General features: G+C 46.4%; 1 protein-coding gene across 5 annotated transcripts; it reads right to left on the bottom strand.

The window, feature by feature from the left end:
- Nucleotides 1–601: 601 nt before the first annotated feature.
- pmepa1 (prostate transmembrane protein, androgen induced 1) lies at nucleotides 602–16,517 on the bottom strand. Of its 5 annotated transcripts, none has more exons than XM_086041195.1 (5): nucleotides 16,168–16,517; nucleotides 8,035–8,294; nucleotides 6,783–6,830; nucleotides 6,369–6,700; nucleotides 602–4,850 (listed from the first exon to the last, which is right to left on the bottom strand). In XM_086041195.1, the coding sequence occupies exons 1-5, from the start codon at nucleotides 16,265–16,267 to the stop codon at nucleotides 4,721–4,723; spliced, it is 870 nt and encodes a 289-aa protein (XP_085897321.1). In that variant the 5' UTR covers nucleotides 16,268–16,517; the 3' UTR covers nucleotides 602–4,720. The 5 variants fall into 5 exon arrangements, with proteins under 5 accessions (XP_085897321.1, XP_085897324.1, XP_085897322.1 ...); XM_086041198.1 differs by having other exon boundaries at nucleotides 8,035–8,199; XM_086041196.1 differs by having other exon boundaries at nucleotides 8,035–8,204; nucleotides 16,168–16,516.
- Between the last annotated feature and the right edge of the window lie 690 nt (nucleotides 16,518–17,207).

Raw genomic sequence — 17,207 nt, 5'->3', positions numbered from 1 at the left:
GCAAAAGTGAGGGGGGAAGTGTGACAAAAAAAACGGGTTCATTCTTTGTAGTTGTATTTCATTATGTTGTTATTGGATTTTTTAAAAAGTAAAATATAGTACTATTTTTCTAATTCAAAAAAAAAACAAAACACATTACAACATAAGTTTTCCATTGCTGTCAAATGTCAAACGAGTCCAATTTGATGCATTGTATGTAAGGCTTACGTGAAAAAAAAAAAGAAAAGGCAAAAAGCACCCCAGAGTTTGTACAAAAGAAATTTATTTTGACAAGATAGCAAATTGAAATGATTCCAACCGTCAAACTACAACAACGACAGTTGGGCAGCGTTTTCTTTTTCTTGGCGACAACGTTGACGCAAACATCACACGAGTACACACCGAATGCAAAATGGAACATGCGTCAAATTGTGCCTCGGGAATGTTGCACAACAAACACGCTGGGGCCCGACCGACCATTTCGTTGGCCGAGATTAGCGCTTGCAAAATTGCACGATAGTTTGCAATTTTTTTTTTTAAATGTACTTTACAAGGGAAATCAAATATAATGACTTTAAAACATTACCACAGCCCCCCCCCCCCCCCCCCAAAAAAAAGAAAAACAAGCAAAGAAATTAGCCAATTTTTGCCATTTTTTCTCTCAGTTGTCAAGTTAAACAAAACAGTCAAATGTTCTGCCAGGAAATTATTGTTGAAAGCATAAAAGAAACAAAAAACTAATGTATTCATCATATTCTTTCAAATGAGATCTTAATTTTATTAGGCCAAATTTATTCGGCAAAAAAATGGATCAATTACGGTCGGGCCCTACAACAAACAAACAAAGAAAGCAACCAAAAAGAGCTGCAGGACTCTTCCATGTCAAAACAAAAGAGCTCTTTTTCCACAAGGCAGCAAAGGGGACTAGATTGTGCTGGACTTTCCCAAAAGGTTTCCGGAAGCTCCGAGGAAAAGTAGAAACAGGGGAAGACATTTGAATCCATGTCACATGTTTGACGTTTGCCATCGTGCAGCCTTTCAGCACAAGGCAGATGCTGCGTTTGTGAGAACTGGGAAAAGGGAAACTTGCAGGGGGAAAGTGCCAGGGAGTCAAAAGTTGCCCTTCCACAACACATTTGAGCACATTTCGTTGGCTCCAACTTTATTGACAGCCAAACGTCCAATGTCAAACTCAATGCGAGATGCTTAATGTGTGTGTTTTCATTTCTCTCTGCTTTTTTTGGGGGGTAGAGTTTGTGTCTGTGAGACATTTCGAGAAGGTGAGTCATTGCACTTCATTTGACTTTCAGAGTACTGTACAGTGCTTATCTTCTCATTTGTTGGCCACATTCAATTCAGCTAAGAATGATACTGAACTACAAATAACAAATGGTGAGTAGTTTGACTTTATTTTACTTTGATTCAAGTGTTTCAACTTTTCGATTGAATTCCAGCTAGCTTTTTCAGAGAACAACGTCACAAAACGGATGGCGTTCCACTTTGGCAGTTTCACTCTTGTGTATTGCATCAAAATTTTCAATATGTCCTCACCATGTTTATTTTTTAATGCTTTGAGCTCAAAGTAGGAGTTTTCCAAATTCCCAGCCGTCTGCAAACGCAGCATCACCACTTGACAAACTTATGATTAATCTTCCTTTTTTGGGGGGAGGCAATCTGATGCGTTAAAAACATGCGAAATACGATCAGAAGGCACATGCGTGTAGACGCCGTGATTAGCGCAAAGACACTTTGACAAAAGTTTCACACTCGGGGATGATTGGACACAAAAAAAAAACGGACGGAATGACGCGGAAATGTGTGCGGAGCCAAGCATTACAAACTACAACAACAACAATGCTAAGATAAACTAGCACGAAAGAAGGCAAACAGTGGATGTATTGCAACACTCTCACTACCAAAAAATCCTCCTCCTCCTCCTCCTCCTCCTCCTCCTCCTCCTCCTCCTCATCATCATCATCATCATCATCATGTGTCAGTCATTATCGCATCATCTTTGAGGCCGTGAGGGAGGCGTGTCCCAGGATGATTGACAGCCACAAATGGCCGTTCTGGTCTCAAACAAAACGCGTCGCCAGGGAGACCGCGCAAGGAGCTCTGTCATTGGACGGGGGAAGCGGGAAGTGCTTGCGCAAGCAGAAAGTGAAGCAGGGAAGGGAGGGGGAGGAAGGGCAACATTAGAGGCCGACCAGGTGTGTGCGCGCGTGTGCTGAGTTTGTTTAGTCTGCTCAGTGTGTTTGGTTTACAGTCTAGACAGCAGCAGCACTTCCCAGGACACACACACACAAAAGTCAGACGAGCAATGTTCTGACTTTAAACATGTGGCATCACAATGTGAGGAAAAACAAGTACCAGTGTATTTGTGTGTGCGCGTGTGGGGTTACATGGGCAATAGGGTATCCCCACAATATGACAAAAACAAGGATAAGTGTGTGTGTGTGCTTGCGCATGCTTCTCAAAATGTCCCCTCAATGAGTCACAGGAAGATAGAAGGACAAGAACGAACACACACACACATGCACACCCCTTCAATCTAGAGTGGTTCAAAAATTGCTGCCTGTCCACACTTAACATGACCGTAAATGAGATTCACGTGTTTGAGCCTCTCAAATATCCCCGCCCCCTCCATCTCCTCCACCAATCTCTAGCCAGCGCCAAAAAAAAAAAAGAAAGAAAAAAAAAAAGAAATCAACGTCATCGGCACGGCAGATTCCCTGATCAGAACCCGTCCGGTCTTGTCTTACCCGCCGCGACCCCCCAGGCGTGACGACCGCACCACGACCAAGCTAACTTTAGCGACCATGCTAACATTAGCGCTTGAAGTGCAGCTGTTTCCCTGCGGAAGGCGCTGTTGCATAAAGACCGGACCCTGGTGGGTGCTGGATTTGTTGGGTCTGCGGTGCCTTTTTGCGAGGCTTTTGTCGACAGGTCGCCGCTGACACTCGTGTCATTTGTTAACACTTCTATGTGTCCGCTCTGCGGCGACCGGTCACGCGCTGACGCATGACGAAAAAGACGGGGGATTGGATGTTTGTTCATTGTTGTCTGATTGGATGCCGACGCTGGCTGACTTGGCTGATTGGTTTGGTTATTTTTCTTTTGTCTGACGCAGTAAAGTGCTCACACCAAAACAACAAGCACTATCTATATATACAGTATATACTGTGTATGAAAGCGGGCGTGCGTGTGTGTGTGTGTGTGCCACATCCCACATTGGAGAGTCTGCATGTCACCCCACATTGTCATTAAGACAAGAATGAGTGTGTCACAATCAGTGTGTGTGTGTGTGTGTTTGTGCGCTTGCCTCAAAAAGTCTGCATATGTACGTTTGTTTGTAGGACTAATACTAGGGTGAGCGTGCGTGTGTGTGTGCGTATCCTCAGCCAATGGTTTGCACAACAGGATCGAAACAAGAATAAAAGTGTGTGCATGTGTGTTTAGCTCTCACATTGCACATGCTTGCTGGCTGTCCCACTATGTGGCAAAGACAAGAATGAGTGTGTATGGACTGATGATTAACGTTTGTGATTGGCAAACTGTGCTACGGGTCCCAGCTGCTTTTGAGGTGGGCCAGTGGGAGGGGAGGATAATGGGCCTCCGTGATTGCAAATTTTACAAAATGAGCCCAAACGGTGTGATGTGATTTGTGTGTCGACGGGTCCAGTGGTGTGTGTGTGGTGGAAATTGGGTCTTTTAAAACAGAATTTGAAAAAAAGTGTGAGTCCAATGGGCAGAGCTCCTTTTACAAAAAAAGCCTCTCGACCATACAACAACAAAAAATAGTGCAATTCTTTTCATATAAATAAAATAAAACCTTTCCCACTTGTTAGGCAAGCGGGAAGCAGACAGGATGTCAACAGTCTTTTTTTCTCTCTGGCAAAATCAAAACAAACAAACAAACAAAAAAAAATCATCTTTTACTGATTAGAAATGATGTCGCTCATCACGGACGTTTTGGAGTTTTCTTGTGCAAAGTTCCCGGAGAAATCGTCTTGAAAGAATCTCACCAGCTAATCGGTTGGCGTCGACTCCTCGGTCCGGTGGAGAACATTAAGGCAGAGCTCTTAGCACATGCTAAGTTCGTAAAAGATGAAGGGGAGGCAAAGAACAACTGAGCCATCCGTGCGCTAGGATGCCGCAGTGTTGCGATGGCCCGGCTGGAGTCGAGTACGTGCTAGGATGGTCCGAGCAATAAACGCTACGCTAGGCTCCAATGAATGCAACCAGAAGAGATCATTTGCAGCCGCTTATATAACGACGGAAAAACACGTTTTTGTCCGTGAGCTTCCTTTGAAGGGAATATCCTCCCGTTGGTTTGGAATGTCCTCAACCTTCCAAGAAGGGAAGTGGACTTCCTGAAATTGTGCCCCGGGCGCTCGGAAATACTCAGTGTCAGCAAGACGGAGCAGAGTTTCACCTGCGCTCGTTTGTCTGTGCCTTGTTCGAGTCACTCATTGCATCATGACACAAGCAGACAACTAAATTCAAGTGGCTGAACGGAAAAAACAAATGAAGAAGAAGTAGCTCGAAGAAGACCAACAAACAAGTAAATATGTAACGAGCCTTCGACAGGAAGTAGCATTCTGTGCAACAGGAAATGACGTCCCCGGCGGTGCGGTGCGGTGCGGTGCAAACAATCTCTTATTCCCAACCGATCAGAGCGCAGGTTGGTCGTCACGAGTTACTGACCAGTCGTAGCTAGCTCGCTAGCTTTCATGGAGTCTTACGATTTCTCTTTTGCATTCCTGACGGTCCGGCTGTCTAGATCCGGCGGCGGGGGGTAGAGGTGTCCTACCACCTCACTGTAGGTAGGGGGCGCCCCTTCCTGTTTGTGCTGCCGGGTTGCCTGGAGGCTGTGGGGAAAACGCCTCGTATTAAGAGAGCACAAGTGAGTGACATCAGACACCAACCAGGGCTCAATCACTTTGGATCCAGAGAAAGATCCTCACAAAACCTGCTGTTCACGCGAGAAGCGTGAATGGCCCTAACCCCAACCCTTAACCTCAATTCTAAACGTTAACCCTGAACCCACACAAAACCATAACCAGCCATACCAACCAACCACTCCCCGTAACACTAAACCCTATAATAAACAGAACCATTAACTTTTACATTGCGCCAACCCTAATCACGCAACCGCAAACCTTAACCCTAATCTTAAAGCAAGTCTCCTAACCTAATCACCCTAAAAGCTAACAGTACTATCACTCATTCACAACCTGGATCCAAACTTCTCAAACCCTAGCGAAAGTAAAAGAACATTTTGACCTGGGAGAAGACTCTAGCCTCAAGGAAGGTTCTTGTCCCAAGGTAAGGTTTTAGTCCCACTAAAAGGCTCTAGACGCAAAAGAAGGTTCTACCCCGAACCTCATACCCATAAAAGCTAACCATAATAACACAAACACAAACTCTGGACCTGAACTCCCAAACTGGGACACCCACAAACATTAATGCTAATAGTGCCAAAGAAAGGGTCTAGTCCAAAGAGAAAGATCTAGTTCTAAAACATTGTCCTAGTCCCAAGAGAAGGATCTAAACCTGAGACAAGGTTCTAGTCCCAAGAGAAAAGTATAGTCTTGGGAGATGACTATTATCAAAGAGAAAGAAAGACCAAAGAGATAGGTACCGGCCTGAGAGAAGCTCCTAGTCCCAAGGTAAGGATCCAGTCCCGAGAGAAGGTACTTGTCCCAAGGGAAGATTCTGCTCCCAAGGAAAGGTACTAGTCCAGAGAGAAAGATCAAGTTCAAAGTGAAGTGTCCTAATCCCAAGAGAAAGATCTAGTCCTGAGAGAGGGGTCTAATCCCAGGTGAAGGTTCTATTCCTGGGAGATTTCTCTAGTCCCACAAAAGGGTTTTACTCCCAAAAGAAGATGTAGTTCAGAGAGAAGGTTCTAATCCCATTAGAGGGATAGAGTCTTGAGAGATGGGTCTTGTCTCAAGTGAAGGTACTAGTCAACAAATAGAAGGTACTAGTCCAAAAAAAAAGATCAAGTTCAGAGTGATGGTTCTAATCCCAAAAGAAGGATCGAGTTTTGAGACTAGGCGCTAGTCCCAAGAGAAGGTTCGAGTCCTGGGAGATGATTCCAGTCCCAAGGAAAGGTTCCAGTTCAAAGTGAAGGTTTAGTTCCATAAACGATATCCCTAAACCCAACCCAGTAAGCCCCAAACACTTATGTTTAACTCCATCCATAATAGTAATCCTAACCCTATAACCCTAAACCTTACAATGGTAACATTAATCTTGAGCCCCCCACCCCTAACCATAACCGTTAATCCTCACCTCCGCCATAGCTAAACCAATCGCCTTAACCTAAAATGCTCTTCAAACCTTCTGCTGAGCAACTTGTTGGCAGGACGGCGGTCACGGGTTACCTGGTGCGCACGCAGGACGTGGGCGGCTCCAGGGGGCGAGAGTCGAAGACGGTGCGGTTTGGCGGCGGCCGCACCGACTCGCGGTTCAGCTCCATCTGCTGCTCGGGGTCCCGCAGCTGTAGGGTGCACGGGCCCTGGTAGGGCGGCGGCTCCTCGCCGTCTGACAGCGAGATGGTGGGCGGCAGGTCCATCATCAGGTCGTGGCGCAGGAACGGGAACGTGGGCTGAAAGCGGGCGGCGGCACCGGCGGCGGGAGGGGCACAGCCCTGCGGGAAACGCCGCGGCAGGTACGGCGCCCCACGCTCTGAACTGCGGGGGGGCTGGAATCCGTGCTGCCAGGCAGAAGGGGGGGGGGGGGGGTTCATGTGACTGTGATGTCATAGCAGGAAGCAGGAAGCAGGAAGTCTCTATTACCTCAGTCCCGACGCCACTCGGACCCTCCGAGCTCCACAGTCCCGTTGCCTGATGACCACATGCGCAAAATTTGGGGAAACATAAACAACCACAACAATAATAAGCAAGACAAAAGTCACAATCTTAGTTCGCATTCATTATCGCGTAGTTTTATCAATATGCAGAAACTGAAATTAGGGCCACGCACACTGAAAAGAAAATACGAATAAAAGGCGGGAAAAAAAGAAATAAGCATTTTCAGAGGAAAAAAAAACCCTTCAAAGATAAAAGTTGTCATACTACAAGATGATACCAAGCCAAACATTTTTATAAGAATCAAGTTGTACCTTTTGAAGAAAGCTGCAATTTTACAGGACAAAAATAAATTGTAATTGTTTCAAGATGGCAATCTTATGAGAACAAAGTTACAATTTCCAGGAGAAAATGGTGCGTGCATGACTTCCAGAAATAAATGTTGGAACTTTGGGTTTGAAAAGCTGTCATCTTGGATTTTGGAATGGATTTTTGGGAGGATTTTATTTTCAAAACTGTTTGTTTCAAGATACAAGTTGGCAATCTTATGAGAACAAAGTTACAATTTCCAGGAGAAAATGGTGCGTGCATGACTTCCAGAAATAAATGTTGGAACTTTGGGTTTGAAAAGCTGTCATCTTGGATTTTGGAATGGATTGTTGGGAGGATTTTATTTTCAAAACTGTAATCAAAAAGACTGAAATCTTATGACAATAAAGTTGGATTTTTCATCAAAAACAATCATTTGGGGGGGATTAAAAGTTGTAACCTTATGCCAATAAAAATAGATTTGTCAAGATTTTTTTTTGCTTTCCTTTATTTAAAAATCATAAAGTTGTATTCTTGACAATAAAACAATTTTTCATGAAAAGAAAAATTCCCCAAGCAAAATGTAAAATGTACTTTTTGGGGGATGAAAAGTTCAAATCAAAAAAAGAGTAAAGTTGTAAAGTCGTGATCTTGCAAGATCAAGAAAACAAACGGTATTTTTTGGCCGCAGAAACGGAATTTTTACAGGAACCTTAAGTATTTTTTCCGACGGGTTTTTCCAACACATACATTTGATGTGATCTGTAATATTTTTGTGACAATCACATCTGAAATGTTGAATCTTCCCCTCAGGCGGCGCTTTCTTTTTATTTTCTATTTGTTTTTGTATGCGCGCAAGTGATGCTTCGCCCATTTGCACTGTTTTTGTGATTCTGCTCTCCGAGGCAAAGGATGAAGTCGCCCAACTCACCGTGGTGAGGTGTCGGCGCGGCCCCGCCCCCGGCGGCCCCGCCCCCGCCGCTTGTCTGGAGAGCAGCGATCGCGCCGACAGTCGGTAGTGGTTGAGCACGCACGTGATCACCACCACCATCACCATCATCACCACCACGATCACCACCATCTGAACCAACTCCAGCTGGGCTACACACGCACGCACGCACGCGCACTCACACGCACGCACACGCGCACGCGCGCACACACACACACACACACACACACACACACGGCACTCTTAAAAAAACGGGACAATCAAAACTGCATTAAGCTTCCCCTGTATATCTGCAGCAGATTGATTTTGTGAAAATCCTGCCCCCAAAGACAATTTGCCACACGTGGACCCAGAAAAAAAGTCTCAAGAAGCGACGTCCCAAAAGACCCAGCAAGCCTGCCATTTGACTTTGAAGCAGTCATTTAGCGTCTTGTTTGCCGTTTCCAGTAGGGATGGGGAAATGAAGCTTCCAATGTGCTTCGTGAACCAGTTGCTGTATTATTTTGACTTCTCTCGATGACACTCTCTGGTCAACGTTGGGCTGAAGGCACACTGACTTGCCATTTCGTAAAGCCCATTATTCAAATCAACAGTGCCATCTAGAGGAGTCACAAAATACAACAACTGGTTCATTCGACACAGTTGAAGCTTCATTTGCCCATCACTAGTTTCCAGGGGTGCTAAAATAATGTTGGGACAACACAGCCACTGAAGACGGTTTCTCTTGGCAAGATCAAACTTGTCAGCCAGCCACGAGTAGAGCCAGAAAAAATGTCCCAGAAGACCCAGCCAGTCTGCCATTTGACTTTGAAGCAGACATTTTGGCCCGATTTGGTAGTACTTTGCACCTCTGCAAATGATTTGCTCCGTCATGATGAGATGCAGCCGGTTTGGTGTGTCAGACGCCCGGACACGCGCGCGCGCACACACGCTGCAGAGCAGACAGACAGGGCGGGCTTTGTTTAGCAGCAGTCTGCTCCAAATGCTCCGCCGCCCCCCCAGCACACGCACACACAGTGCTTTTCTCACACTTTTTTGGAGCAGGGTGCACTAAGAGGTCACACACACACACACAGATGTCTAGACAGTACACACAGTGCATGCAGTAAATGTCCTGTGAGCACACACACATTTACACGCACACGCGCCATTTCGACTGTATCGCGATACGCTCAGCGTAACCGAGTATCTTTTTGATATTCTCACGTCGTCGACGTAATGTGAAATCTTTGCAACATTTGCACCAATCAACTTGTTTTGGTGCAATCTGTCAATTTCTCACCGCAGGGGCACCTCTTGATACAATTGTTAGCAACAAATGGCGATATATATCACATTATTGATATTTCTACAGTATGTCAAATGAATGAATTTCCTTCACGTTTCAATTCAGGGTGTGGACGTCACTTGACCATTTTCATGTTTTATACAATCGTTAAGAACATGCCATTATTTGATGTCCACATTTCAGTTTTTCCTCCTCTTCCGTGTCATTGCTGCGATGTGAGATTGTGATACGACCAAAATTGCAAAAGTATCTGACGCACCACTATCATCCCACATTGGAGCTCATGTTCGTTGAAGTCTCCATCAAAATGTCGCTCATCACAATGGCCGTGTTGCGATGAAATCAATATGCTATCGTAAAAACATCAGCTCGCGTGAAGACTTTTTAAAAACTCAGTTACTTCCTTTTTCTGATGTTTTGACAATTTGTTAATCGTTGTCGAATTATGATATCATTGGGAGGATATCGGAAAAATATTTTTGAGGTTATTTAAACCTCTGTGTTACATTTTTTTCGACTCAGTACATCAATATCAATCGATTGCGTCATTGTGGTATCGTGATATCAGCAGCATTGTTACGAGGGCTGCACGATATTTGAAAAACATGCCGTATGCAAGGTGGGTGTTGAATACAGCGATATCCCGATAGTTAGCATGTACCGAAAGAAATGACATTTTTTCATGCGTCCAAATAAGCAAGCTCAATTTACTGTTCACCAAATATTTGTAATTCCCCGAGATCATTTTCAATTTTGGGATGGCGATGCGCCTTTAAGTTTGCATCTGACCGGTCAAATTCAGACAAAAGCATAGAAATCCAAAGCAAACTTATTGCATGTCTTTGCGATGTATATTGCGTGGGCTGATATCGATATGTTTTCGATATACTGTGCAGCCCTAATTGTTACCATATTCTTCTTCGTAATAATCGCTTCTCTCATTTCATTTTGAATAGACGACAGGTTTTTCCAACCGCAGCCGTTTCTCCTCCAGTAAAAGTTAGCCGAACCGACGGCCGTACGGCGATATCGCGGCCGATGCGCCGCGGCAGCCTGACTCACCGCACAGTTGTGTCGGCACACACTTGTCATGGTCGCGCGCCCCTGCCGAAGGATGCATCGTCGCTCGTCTTCCGTCGGGACGCCGATATTCCCGCGCTCAAAATTGAGACGGCAAATAAATAAATAATAATAATAATAGCCAGAAATAATAAAAGCGACAAAGAAAAGCGGTGGCAGAGTGTGCGTCCTCGCCGGCCGGCCGACACGCAGTCACTGTGAGTGCGCAACCTTTGTCGCCTCTTTTTTCCCCACTCGCATTCCCACACAAAACTCAAACAGCTGACCGTGACCCCCCCCCCCCCCCCCGATCGCCCCCCCCCACCCACCCACTTTCTAGCTGCAAAAGGCTACGAACAAAAGGCGGGCACTGTTGATGGGGGGGGTTGTTAGGGGACTGTCTGGCAAAGACAGATGGGTAGTGGGGGCAAAGTGTCGGGTGGGGGGGGTGCATGTCGTATAATGAGGAACTCAACTTTCAACTTGGGAAAAGGATGAGGCATGTGGCGGCGTTCAATGAAAGTCGGATATTCCGTCCAGGTGAAGCGTTTCAATCCAACGTAGGTAAATAAAAAAAAATGTTAAAAACGTGCCGGTGATAAGCAAGCATTTGTTTAGTTTGTGCTATCAGCAATATTTACAGATAAATAACATTCATATCTAGCCTTGAAGAATGTGTCACGTCTCAGTGCGGCACTTTTGTTTGAACAAGCAAAGGATTTTACGAGATAGAGCCACGGCGCGTTGAAATCCGGGGTCATCAATGTGCTGCCCGTGGGCGCGGTGCTCCACATTTGCGGTGGACCACCGCCCACTGTCGCGTGCTGCGGTCCAGTTGCGATCCATTCGCTGCCCTGACCGGCACGAACGACAACAGCCGCAATCCATCCTACAGCGCCTCGCATCCAACTGCCAAACACATTAGCTGCATTTGCATTCATTGCAATGGGAGGCCAGGATTTGACTTGAGTTGCGAGCATGGTCACGCAGCCAATTTGACTCGGATCTCAAGGCACCAATGTCAAACACCAAATCATATCATTTTGGCTGCGATAGCTTATTGCGAAAAGAAATTAGCCAAGATGCTAACACAGTCACAACGCCGAACAGCAACAGAGCAGGCCACCTACTCTGCCTCTTCTTCTTCTTGCTCTTAATTACGATGCACTCAGTGCTGCCCCAGCAAATGGTGGCACGGAGTGGTACTGCAGTAAAACTCGCAAGTCTTGCTGTTCGAAAAGAAAGAAAGAAAGAAAGAAAGAAAGCAAAAAGCAAGCAAGAAAGAATGGTGTCTGGGGGGAAAAAGTGACAGAAGAAAAGAGGAGTAGACGCCCCTCCCTCTCCCGTCCACCAGCCCCACCGTGACTCGGCAGTCTGGACGCTTACAAATAGCACAGACAGCTGAGTGTGTGTGTGTGTGTAGGTCACACAATTTGCTTGCCAATTTCCATGAGAAAGGCTATATAGAGGACACACACACACACACACACACATTGACTTTGTGCTGCATGGTCAAAGTGAGGCCAACAAGTGTGGGAACTTTGCTGCGTAAAACTCCCACGGATGTGTGTGCGCGCGCGTGCCTGCACAGCTAAAACGGCATATCAAGCCGGCGATGCCTTGACATACAAGTGAGCCGACTGTTTTTTTGTTCTTTTTTCCGAGATACAAGCCATCGTTCGGATAATTGTTAGCGGGCAAAAACTTGTACACTCCACAACAAGCAGCAGTTGGGCTGAGTGCAAAACATTTTTCAAAAAGAGCCTTCAAACTCTTTTTTTGACACTCCCACTTGACCTTTACTGTCAAAGTAAACATACAACAATGAGACTTACATTTTGTGGACTTGTAAACAACCACACGGCATGGGAAATACCAAAGACGGGCTAATGGGTACAATCGGCGGGCTTATAACGCTCGAAGACATTTTTAAAGGAACAAAGCACACACAAATGACTCTGGCATGTCCGTCAATGGCAGAACACACACGCGCACCCCCACCCCCTCAAACACACCCACACACACACAGTGTCTGAAACATATGAAAATCAAAGCTCATTATGATCAGCTGCTTGTCTGCCTCTCACAGGCCGTGTGTGCGTGTGTGTGTGTGTGTGTGCCTTATTAGAATGCCAGCCAGAAGGAACCAGACTACACACACACGCACACATACCCTGTCAGACTTGCCCTGTCTGACTTCACACCCTTTCAAATTTAAATGACTCGTGTGTGTGTGTGTGTGTGCGCGTGCGTTCACGCATGCGTGTGTACGTGTATGTAGCGAGAGGGAGAGAGGGAGAGAGGGAGAAAACACCAGTGCCAGCGAAGGCAAAAAAAAAAGAAGGAAAAAAGGAGGTCCAGCCAGTGAGTGAACTAATAAAAACCATCAGAGAGTCCACAAGTTGCGCTTGCATGTGCCGCTGCTGCATTTCTGCTAAAGTATCAGCGGGAATAACAATGCTAACGGCGCTTAGCCCTTCTGTGGCGTTTCCCATTGCGTGTTAGCATTAAGCTCACGTCTGTTTTAAGGTCATTTGACAAATAAGAAGAATGTCAGAAAAAGAACAAGAGCCCTACAAGAATAATGACTTGATCACAAGAATACAGAGAAACCGAAAACAGACGGAGATCATCCACACGTGCACGTGTGTGCGTGTGCGCGTGCGCGCGGCGCTCGCTCGCTCGCTCGCGTGTGGCCAAACCTTGAGTGAAGACAAAACAAAGGCGCGCACAAACCCAAACAAAAGTGTCAGTGACAAGAAGACGAGAATTTGCGAGGAAGCAGAAAGCACAGCAAAGGGAAGCAAGCCTCTCGTTTTCTTGCGCGTGTACTTTCAACTCAACATTTGCACTTGGCAAAAGTGACGTTTTTGGATCTGCTCAATTGGTGGACCCAAACACCCAAAGACAATCAAACGTTGTACATTTCAACTAGGAGGGATATTTGAACCATCTTGGTCTTAAGTTCATTGAATCAGCGTTTCACAGCAAAATCTTCAAACTAGATCATTTTATCCAAACTGAGTCCACTAGCTTAGCTAAGACGGAACGCCGCATTTTGTAGATCCTTTTTCTCTCTACCAATTAAAAAAAAAATCCCAAGAGATTACTTTGATGATAAGGGGGGAAAAGTGTATTGTAAAAAAACGTTCCAAAAAAAAAACCGCTTCAAAAATATAGCAGGAGCACTAAAGATCGAGCGGGAGAAGGCACATTTGTGCTGATGTCGCCACAGAAGTTTTGGGACACCCACTGGGAATAAAAACAAAGGCAAACATGCGCCCCGTGGGAAAAGAAAAAAAGAAAAGCTTTTTGAATTTGAATAACTTTCCAATCAACCAGCGTCTACGTCTTCTGTCCCAAAATCCTTTTGAGACGCGCACATTTGAATAACAAGACACCAAATATTTGCAAAGTGTGTCATGTTTGTTGTGAACGAACGCTGGAACGTCGCAAAGCTAATGTTCCCGCGTCGGATTGATGGACAAGTTTGGGGTCATTTTGGGAGCCAATTAAACACCTGCAGGTTATTTACACACACACACACACACCAATTGAAGGAGGAGGCGGCATGCGCGCGCACATGTTGGGACTCGAGACTAAAAGAAGGACACAACAAAGGAGAGCGGCCGTGTCTGCGGCTAAGCGCCGCCGCCGCCGCCGTGCGTGCAGATGACACACGCGGCCTGCACCCCTCATTTGCATATGTGACGAGACGCACCGCTTTGGCGGCGTCTAGACGGACAAACAAAAAAGGGCTGAGAGCTCGGGTGATAGCAGGCAGGCGGATGTTTTGGGGAGGTGCCGCGTTTTGCATGCCTGCGACGATCGTCGCTCGGGCTCGATGTGTTTCTTCTTCGCGACGTCTGACCGAGTGGAGCTTCATTGTCAGTTCCTTGCTTTGCGTTCTTCGTCCGGCCAGCGGACTGTACGTGCTTCAAATTTAGCTGGGAACTGTTCAAAAGGAGCCTAAGCGGGCAGACTCCCTGTCAGTTTCCCAGCATGGTGTCTTCTTGAGACTTTTCTTGTGACTACTGGAGATGGCAAATGCAGAAATGGGGAAGCCCTGCCACAGTGCGTCTTGAGCCACAGGTGCTTCTCATCAGCTGAGCTCGTTCACCTGATTAGAAGCGCCTGCGGCTCAAGCCAAACCGTGGCAGGGCTTCCGCATTTCCCGTCCCAAGTGCCGTGCCTCCCTACCAAATTTCAAGTTGCTCGGCAAAACCGGCCGCATTTTTGACATAACCATGATGACGAAAGGGCAACATTTCAAGAGGGCCTCTGGCAAAATGAGCCAGCGGTGGCCAATTCAAAGCAACGTGGCAGACGTCCTGCGCGCCACTCGTCCAGCATGGCTCCGGGAGACGTTTTTGGGGCGCACATGACTAGATAGGCGACCTGAGCGCGGCCCTTGTGACCTTTCCACCTTTAGTCACATGCGCTCATGCGAGTCACCCAGCCAGGAGTAGAAAGAATAGGAAGCATTTGGGACACATTCGACCTTCCTCGGCAATCTGGCAGGAAAAAGGCCCCGCGGCCATGAATCGATCTGTCCGCCATCCGTTAAATAGTTCAACTGAGAATATGCGGACTTCTGGTAATTGCTATTAGGATAGCGAGCATTACCCATAAAAGAACCGGGCAAAGGTTCCTCTCTGAGCCATTCGCATTTCGTGTTGTCAAGTCAAACTGACTTTGGGGGCTGATTTTCAAAAGCACTCACTCCCTCTAAGTGATGTCATCCATCTGAGGAACAGCAAGACATGAACGCACGCACGCACACACACACACACACGCACACGCACACCCACACACACACACACACACACACACACACACACGTCTAGCCTGTGAGTAATGCTGATGTCATGTTCTTTGACGGGCAAGTCATCCACTCGGAACAGGTGCGTGTGTGTGTGCGTTTGTGTGTGTGTGTGTGTAGCCTGCAATTAGAAGCAGTCACTTCCAGATCAGGAGGATGTGACAAAGACGGAGGAAGTATTTGGGACACCTAAAACAAGTGAAAAGGTGGAGAAGCATAGTGCCGTAGGAGTGAGATCAAGTTGGAAACATAGTGGAAAAAAAATCGTGGGAGATGTAGTGCATGACAAACTGTAAATTGTGATGTAGTTGGAGACAATGGGAGAGCTAGCAGATGACATCATGGGATCTTGAATAGGTGATGGGCACAGAGTTGAAGACAGTGGATTCAAAGTGAAGAATTTTTTGGGGCCTGGGGGGTTGGAGTTTGGACTCAAGTGTTGGGACACTCGCCTAAATAAGTCAAAACCATCCCAGCGTGTTGTCATACGGACAACACCAATGTCATGTGAATAAAATGCAAGAGAACAGCATTCAGGCGAGCCATGATGACCTCTCTCGCGCACACACACACGCCCACGCGCGCGCACGCACGCACGCACGCACACACACACACACACACGCGCTTCCCGGCTAGACGTCTGCTTCCGGATGACGAAGCCACAAAAATGACACAGTCTTACCGTAGCACCCGCTTTTTTTCCACTCCCATTTCGTTTTCCACCCAGCTAGTAGAACGTTTGACGTTCAAAGAAATCTCGCGAGAACACGCAACGTTAAAGTTTACATCTCCGAGCAACAAAAAGTAGAACTAAATCCACTTTTGGACGCATATCGTGACGTCTCAAGTTGACACTCGTAACTTTCCCACACACACCGACAGCTTCAAGAGATCCACAATGATCGCATTCATCACAATAATAATCATAATCGTGTACAGTACTCACTGACGTCCATGACGTGCACGGAGCTGAGGCGCGCGCATCCACACGCGCATGAGACATTGGCGGCCGTTGCGTTCAGGACGCCCATGAAAAGTTGGAACATTTAAAATCTCATCACTATCTATGTACCTATCTATTGAGCTATCTATCTGTCTATCCGTCTATCTATCTATCTATCTATCTATCTATCTATCTATCTATCTATCTATCTATCTATCTATCTATCTATCTATCTATCTATCTATCTATCTATCATTTAACTGTTCGGGCTCGGTACCATTTCATCCGTGTTTTCCGCCGTGTGACCGGCGACTCAACTAACCAGACGTGTGGCAAGGAAGTCTCTCTCTCTCTCTCTCTCTCTGTCTCGCTCTCTCTCTCTCTCTCTCTCTCTCTCTCTCTCTCTCTCTTTCTCGCTCTCTCGCTCGCATGCGCAGACGCAACGAGGCGAACTCCGTTAATGGGGCTTTTCTCACGTGACTATATGACGCAAGATGACGATTGGACTCGTCATGTGATGACGTCATTGGCGAAGTCTCAAGCATGTGATGATGTCAGCAGCGAGTGACGCGTTTTTATTGAATTGATTCAGTTTCCCAGACCAATTGTTGAGCCGCAGATTCGACCGTTCCGTTACAATGATTACGTGATAAATGAAATGAAATTTCATGAACATTCCATATACAGTACTGTAATTAATGAGATCTATTTTGACCATATGTCAAAAGTCATAGAAGGCCTCTGCTGCCCCCTCCTGGGGTCCAGCGTGGACTACTATGTGGAAGCTGACAGTGACCATACATAGTGGACATAGTGGGCGGCATAATGGGAGACATAGCGGGCGTCTTCACGGGTTGCCATGGGCAACATAGGGAGCTCAGACTATTGTATCACAGGGGACATAGTGTAGTGGGTAACCTAGCGGGTGACATAATGTGAGACAAAGTCGGCGACATCACAGCACTGCAGCAGAGGATGAGGTAATGTCTGTCTGAGCGGAGCACAAATCCTCACTTCCTTTTTCTATCTCATTACCTGACACA

Source organism: Filicampus tigris, chromosome 9 (assembly GCF_054856515.1).
Source record: "Filicampus tigris isolate MCC_2025a chromosome 9, RoL_Ftig_1.0, whole genome shotgun sequence".
NCBI classification, from domain to species: domain Eukaryota; kingdom Metazoa; phylum Chordata; class Actinopteri; order Syngnathiformes; family Syngnathidae; genus Filicampus; species Filicampus tigris.
This window is presented reverse-complemented; position numbering and strand designations above follow the sequence as displayed.

Excerpts from the sequence above, each read along its gene's own strand:
- pmepa1 (XM_086041195.1), bottom strand. The coding sequence starts at position 16,267 with ATGTTCCAACTTTTCATGGGCGTCCTGAACGCAACGGCCGCCAATGTC. Across the intron at positions 6,831-8,034 it reads CGCGCCGACACCTCACCACG|GCAACGGGACTGTGGAGCTC; the intron begins GTGAGTTGGGCG and ends TGTGGTCATCAG. Across the intron at positions 4,851-6,368 it reads ACGTCCTGCGTGCGCACCAG|CCTCCAGGCAACCCGGCAGC; the intron begins GTAACCCGTGAC and ends TTTTCCCCACAG.